The 7560-nt window shown below is 36.9% G+C and overlaps 1 protein-coding gene across 4 annotated transcripts in view; it reads right to left on the bottom strand.

Annotated features, from left to right (window-relative positions):
- Positions 1-7560, bottom strand: part of LOC106877900 (dipeptidyl peptidase 4) — a 615183-nt gene that overhangs the window by 10117 nt on the left and 597506 nt on the right. For all 4 annotated transcript variants that reach the window (XM_014926948.3, XM_014926949.3, XM_014926951.3 and 1 more), the window contains exons 22-23: positions 5440-5498; positions 2434-2506 (exon numbers count right to left, since the gene is read on the bottom strand). In XM_014926948.3, the coding sequence (XP_014782434.1) occupies positions 2434-2506; positions 5440-5498 (132 nt within the window). The remainder of the gene's footprint in view (positions 1-2433; positions 2507-5439; positions 5499-7560) is intronic.

Here is a 7560-nt window from a genome sequence, read left to right as displayed (position 1 = left end):
AAAATTGTATTGTAGTGGTGGAAGTAATGGTAGCAGCAATTGTAGTGGTCTTAGTCATAGTAGTTGAAGCTGTAATAACAGCTTAAGTAGTAATTATAGCAGTAGCAGAGGAAGTGGTAGAAGCTGTAGATATAGTAGGAGTAGTTTGTTTCTCTCTTTAAGTGGAAGGAGTGTGAGTAGTGGTCATAGTAGCAGAGGCAGTAGTAGCTGAAATAATATCCTTAGTAGAAGTCATCCTTCCTTTCTTGCACTGAAAAATAAGTAGTTGGTATTTGGCTATGAATGCCATTTCTTTGTTCATGCATTTCTGTTGCAATGTGCCATTGGCAGATTGATATAAGGTGAAGATTGTAAAATTTGATTGATTTTTTTGCCAGAACAAGTGTCTATATGTCCACTCAGACCTATTTGTCTGTACTTCAATATTCTAATCTGTGATCTATGCAGAGTCATGCCTTGTCTTAAGGATATCTTTGTTTTCCCAATGTAGTTTTCTCTACACCATGGGTGTCTAATTGCTTAAATTAGGCTTTCAGATGCACAAGTGAAGTTATTTTGAAGAATTACTCTTGCTTACAATGGATTTCTCATCCTTCTGACAGATTTAAATGTATGCCACAGTAGTGTCTTCTGCATATTTTTTACTGTTGGTTCTGTTTAATATTTTTTCATTAACCTTGGCTGTCTTTTACTTTTTATGATGGTATGTATTTGAAGAGTGTGGTTCATTCTAGTGTCCTTTATCAGTGTTGATGTGTTTAAAATATAATGTTGGCCTCATTGCTTTTAGGATTGTGAATGAAAATGTAAGGTAAGATTTTCAAATCTGATAAAATTCTTTGTTTTGTTTGTCTAGTTCCTGGATATTAATTTTCTTGGCTAGATGTATTCCATTATCACTAACAGATGGTGGATGATTCCTGTCAAGGAGTATATCTTTAAGTTCTTGAAGTCATAGTCAGAGATGTTTTCATCAGATACAATTGTGCAGATCCTTTAGGTCAGGTTATAAGAGACATTTCATTCTGGTGTGTCTCAGATGGTATGAACTGAAAGGTCAATATTGTTTGGAGTTCAAAGGTTTATTGTAAATATTTGTCTCTATTTGGTTGTTGACCTTCTTTATCACAATGTCTAAAATAGGAATTGGTATTGGCTATATTCCATAGTGAATTGCATATCTTTACTAATTCTACTGAGGAATGTTTTGAATTCTTTCAGTTTTCTCTATGCTTTCATTCCCTAGAATGAAGCAATAATCATGTTATCTTTCCCAGTTTTCTTCTAACTCTTAAAGAAATAGTTCCTTTATTTTTGCAGTGGTTTTTCGTACATAATAATCTCTAGCTACAACCTAAAACTAAATTTGCAAAGCATGGGTATGTTTTTGTCCTCAGCACAATCCCAGATTTTTGTTCATAAAAGTTATCATTAAACATAAGATAATAGTTTTCTAGAGTGAATTTTAGTCCTTCTATGATTAATTCCTTTTCTATGCATTCAAGTAGATCTTCAAATTAGATCCTCATGTCTCACATCAGAAATGATACTTTGGATGATATAAATAGGGATATACTACTTATGACGAGACGTTCATGACAGGATTTAGGGAATGCTTTTGATTATAGCTCTGATATCCCTTTTCTTACCATATTTCTCTTGAAATACACTGCTTTTATTACAATTAATTTTGAAAATACTAAAAAAAAAAAAATTTTTTAATAATGAAAACTTATTAAAGCCACTGTGCACAATTGTTGACACTCCGTTGCTTACGATGTTGAGAGTTCCAGTTGATCCGATCAATGGAACAGCCTGCTCATGAAATTAATGTGCAAGTGGCTGAGCACTCCACAGACACGTGTACCCTTAACGTAATTCTCAGGGATATTCAACATGACACAGTGTGACAAGGCTGGCCCTTTGAAATACAGGTACAACAGAAACAGGAAGTAAGAGTGAGAGAAAGTTGTGGTGGAAGAGTACAGCAGGGTTCGCCACCATCTCCTGCCAGAGCCTCATGGAGCTTTAGGTGTTTTTGCTCAATAAACACTCACAACGCCCGGTCTGGGAATTGAAACCACGATCCTATGACAGCGAGTCCGCTGCCCTAACCACTGGGCCATTGCGCCTCCACAATACATACTAAAGTAAAATTCCGAGACAAGGTTTTCATTTAGAGCACTTTAAAACAGTGAATTTGTGTCAGATTTAATCTCTGGCATCAAAATGGTTAATTAGGGCTGACTTGGATTTCAACAACAACAACAGCAGTAACAACCAACCAATTAATGTTAATGTGATACACCAACTTCAGTAATACAGTAAATCAATGGATCAATCATAATTCTAACTGTTCAATAAATGAATAATCACATCCCTAAATCAAACAGTCAAGCTATTTATTATTTATTTAAAGCAAATAATACATACCATCAGCAGTCCCATGCACAAGGAGGAAATTAGATTTTTGGAAATTATGAGCCAATGGAACTATCTTAGCAGCCTAGAAGAGAATAAAAATAACATCATTGACATTACTCATCTTCCAGCAAAAAAAAACAAAACAAAACATTATTTTCAGAAGAGATAGCATGATTTTGTGTGTGTGTGTGTGTGTATATATACACATATACAAATATATATAGAGTGTGATGGGTAAATTGTCGCCATTTATATTTTTAATTTTGCACATGTGCATTGTTTGTTTTTGATTTTGTTGACTACACACAGTATAGTAGGGTCAGTTGGGCACTGTCTGTGAGAACAACAGCACCATAGTGCAATTTACTCTGCCAGAAATTTGGAAACAACATGCTGTACTGCTTGGCATTCACACTAGAAGCTCCAATACGAACATTTCAGAGTGTTTGGGTGTCAATCTGAGGATAGTGCAAAGGATTCAGAAAGAGTTGGATGAGTCTAATGGTGATTATAAAGGTACAGCAGTTTGGAAAACTCACTCTGGTCATTCTGATAAGAAAAGTACTCCTGAATTTGTTGGTGAGATCCAGGCCATGATTGACAATGGTCCGTCCAAGTCAATCAGGTCCATCACCAGGGACATGGGTGTGTTTGAGTTTATTAGGCAGTGCAGGAAGACTTTCAGTATTCTTCATACAAGATGAGAAAGACCAATTTTTATCCCAAGTCATCAAGGACAAGAGGAAAGACCATGCTATGAAGCTTTTGGACAAACTCAAGCATTCCCTCCAACCAAACATGCTTTGGTTTTATTTATATATATATATATATATATATATATATATATATATATATATATATACATACATATACACACACACACACACACACACATACATGCATATCTATAAATATATATATATACATAAATATGTGTATATACACAGGGGTTGGACAAAATGGAAACACCTAGCATCCTAGCATCACAATTTTGAAATATCTATAAAACTGTCAAAAGTTTTTTTTTATGTTTTTGATTTATTATTAGTGTTGCTTAATATGTTTTGCTAAAATTGCTGTTTCTTTTCAGACATCACCAGAAAAAGGTAATTAAAATTCATTAAAATGACATGTCTATCAGACTTTCAAAGAAGTCAGATATGTGCTTGTATGGCAGGTGCTAGCATAACGAAAACAGCTGCAATGTTTGGTGTATCAAGGGGTATTCTCTCGAAAGTAATGACAGCCTTTGAGAAAGAAAATTCTGGAAGAAAACCAAAACTTTCAGATAGGGACCATCGAACTCTTACGGGAATTATTAGAAAGGATCACAAAAGTACAGCTCCCAAAATTACTACAGAGCTTAATGGTCACCTCGAGAACCCAGTTTCCACAAAAACTTTTTGCCGAGAGCTGCACAAAGCCAGATGTCATGGAAAAGCTACAATCAGAAAACCACTACTTTCAAAAACAAACGTTGCAAAGCATTTAGAGTGGAGTAAAAACCTACAGAATTGGTCCCTAGAGCAGTGAAAGAATGTTATTTTCTCAGACGAGTCATCCTTTACACTATTTCTGACCACCGGCCAAATATATGTGTGGAGACAGCCAAAAGAAGCATTTGATCCAGACTGCCTTCTTCCAACTGTTAAACATGGAGGAGTATCTGTGATGGTGGGGAGGGGACTATATCTTGGAAATCTTCCGGCCCAATGGTTCCTTCATGGCAGAATTAATAGTCAGGATTATTTAAGCATTTTATCTGATCAAATTCATCCTATGGTTGTGCAACTGTTTCCGGAGGGAAACACAATCTTTCAGGATGATAATGCACTAATTCACACAACTAAAGTTGTTACTGAATGGCATGAGGAACATTCTAGTGAAGTTGAACATTTATGGTGCATTTTAGAAAATCAAGTAAGGAGTCGATATCCTCTGCCATCATCACTACAAGAACTGGAGACTGTTTTAGCTGAAGAATGGACAAAAATTCCTTTGGAAACAATTCAAACTTTGTATGAGTCCATACCTTGTAGAATTCAAGCTGTAATTACTGCGAAAGGTGGTCCTACCCCATATTAAAATAAATTTGTTTGAAATTTTAAGGTGTTTCCATTATTTTGTACAAACCCTGTGTGTGTGTACCATCATCATCATCATCATCGTTTAACGTCCGCTTTCCATGCTAGCATGGGTTGGACGATTTGACTGAGGACTGGTGCAACCGGATGGCTACACCAGGCTCCAATCTAATTTGGCAGAGTTTCTACAGCTGGATGCCCTTCCTAACGCCAACCACTCAGAGAGTGTAGTGGGTGCTTTTACGTGTCACCCGCACGAAAACGGCCACGCTCGAAATGGTGTCTTTTATGTGCCACCCGCACAAGCCAGTCCAGGGGCACTGGCAACGATCTCGCTCGAAAACCCTACAAGGCCAGTCAGGCGGTACTGGCAACGGTCACGCTCAGGATGGTACATCTTATGTGCCACCCGCACAAGAGCCAGTCCAGGGGCACTGGCAACGATCTCACTTGGCTTGCCGGGTCTTCTCACGCACAGCACATTTCCAAAGGTCTCGGTCAGTAGTCATCGCCTCGGTGAGGCCCAATGTTCGAAGGTCTTGCCTCACCACCTCAGCCCAGGTCTTCCTGGGCCTACCTCTTCCACAGGTTCCCTCAATTGTTAGGGAGTGGCACTTTTTCATGCAGCTATCCTCATTCATTCTCACCACATGTCCAAACCAGCGCAATCGTCTCTCTTGCACACCACTACTGACGCTATACATATATATACATACATACATACACACACACACACACATATATATATATATATATATATATATATATATATACATACATACATACATACATATAGCGTTATTGTGAACTATGGATTAGTCTATCTAATTTCTTTTCAGATCTTAATATCACGTGTGTGTGTGTGTGTGTGTGTGTGTGTGTGTGTGCGTGCGTGCATGCATAGACATAGGAAACAAATGAAAGTTCTTACTTTATAACCAGCCACATTCTCATTGGGAAATCCCATATATCTCTCAGTGTAGGCAGTATCTGAAGGTAAAAAATTGACACAATTAAGCAATTTTAAGTTTAGGTCAAGAATATTCACATTTTGTTTGATGTATGTTGGCACCTTGTTTCACCACACCAAACATTGCCTTCATCATCATTGCTGTTGCTATTACAGTCACCACAACTGTTCATTTTAAAAAAGTGGAGTAGCAGAAATGGTAGAGCAATTGTCTAAAATGTTTTATAGAAGGAAAAGAAAAGGGAAATAAGAAAGCTTCTAACAATGCAGAAAGTTTTACAAGAGCCTTTATATTTCAGGTGCAAAGGCCTGTCCTCCGAAGGAAGCAGTCTGGGAAATGTCCAGTTACACCAATTCCATTACCTTACTTAAACTCCACAGGATTAGGTTAGTAGCAGTGGTTGCCACTCTTCAACTGTTGGAGAGTGGCTGCCACTGCTACTCACCTAACACCGAGGAGTTTGAGTAAGATAACAAAAATGTTGTAACTGAACATTTCCCAGACTGCTTTCTTCTGAGGATGGGCCTTTGCACCTGAAATATAAAGGCTTTTGTAAAACTTTCTGCATTGTTAGAAGCTTTCTTATTTCCCTTTTCTTTTCCTTCTTTGGTACTATAATGCTTCAAGCAAACTACAATTCAGAATTTAGTTCTGAGTTGTGTCAATATGTATAATCCTCATTGTATAGCCAAAAAATATTTTCCAAGTTTTGTATGGTTGCAGACAAAATAAATGGCAAAGGAATATTTTGTAAAGTTTAGAAAAAAATATTCAGAGTTGATGAAGTGGAAGATTGTTGAAACCTAAGATAAATGCTAGCGGTAATAACAGTTCTGATTTATTATCATTATTTTCACTCTTATTTATTTTATATCACAATTTTGTACTCAATAATAGCATGGTTTATTTCAGGTTTTTGATGGGTCAGTCACTGGGTAACTGCATTCCCTTGCTATTGTGAAGGTGACAAGGGGTTGTCTATGTAACTCAGGTGGAATACACACCACACAAGATATTTTGATATAAAAACATCGTATTTTCAGTTATGTTTACATCTCTAGATGACATACAACTGAAAGAGAGAAATAAACACACACACACACACAGAGTTTCCATTTAAATGCCACACATAAGGCGTTTGGTCATCCTAAAGTTATTGTAGATGACACTAGAATAAGGTTCCATGTAAGTGGAATCAAACCTGGAACCACATGGTTGTGAAGTGAATTTCTTACCCACACAATTCTGGCAATGTTCATTTTAAGACCATACTGTTTTTTTCACAACCTATTTCAACTGGTCTGGTACTGTGCAAACTGTTTCTATGTAAAAGCACTGCATCTTATTCAAGAGAGGGAACGAGTGATGCAGCAAGAGTGAACATTGAGAGTAGTAGAAGCATCTGGCCCAGAGTTGCACTATCTCACTCAACGACGCTTGTGCAATTGTGTAGGAGTTTTGTTGCCTACATCAGTGGGTGACTCTGGGCAGCTCTAGTGTCAGTGGAAAAAGCCAAAATAGCTACAGAGCTGCTTCATCACCTGATGAGATATCAGCTCGTGTGTTCACTCTAAAAATTATTTAACCTATGTCTGCCTTGATTGAGCAGACTTATGATCAATAGTGTTTCAGCTGTGGTCATTCTATAATTCTGTATATCTATGACCACATTATTCTCTTTCCTTTTTCAGTATAGTAGGATGTGAGTTAAAGGACATGTGGCTTCTTCTACATTTTGTATGCTGAGCAATCACATGGAAGGCACTTTACTTTGTAGTAAACAAGAGTCAAAGAGTTGCAAATGAAGGCCAGATTTTTAGAAGCATAGACACTTGTTTTTTTTATTTATAATAAACAGGCTGACCAATATGGTGTATGTTATTTCTTTTAAAAAAATCTCAATGGTTGCATAAGCAAATATTTTGAATATTTTGTATTTGTTGAATGATATAGAAAACATGAAAATTACAATTGCCATTTTTTTTTCATATTCCTATAGAGCAGATGAGGACTTTGGAAAAATATAGACAACCTGCCTTACTCAGCAATCTTTTTGATATCAACTGACTTGAGACCCTCCC

This window comes from Octopus bimaculoides, chromosome 4 (assembly GCF_046866305.1).
Source record: "Octopus bimaculoides isolate indiv1 chromosome 4, ASM4686630v1, whole genome shotgun sequence".
Lineage (NCBI taxonomy): Eukaryota > Metazoa > Mollusca > Cephalopoda > Octopoda > Octopodidae > Octopus > Octopus bimaculoides.
Note: the sequence above shows the minus strand (reverse complement) of the source record. Positions and strands in the feature narration are given on the sequence as shown.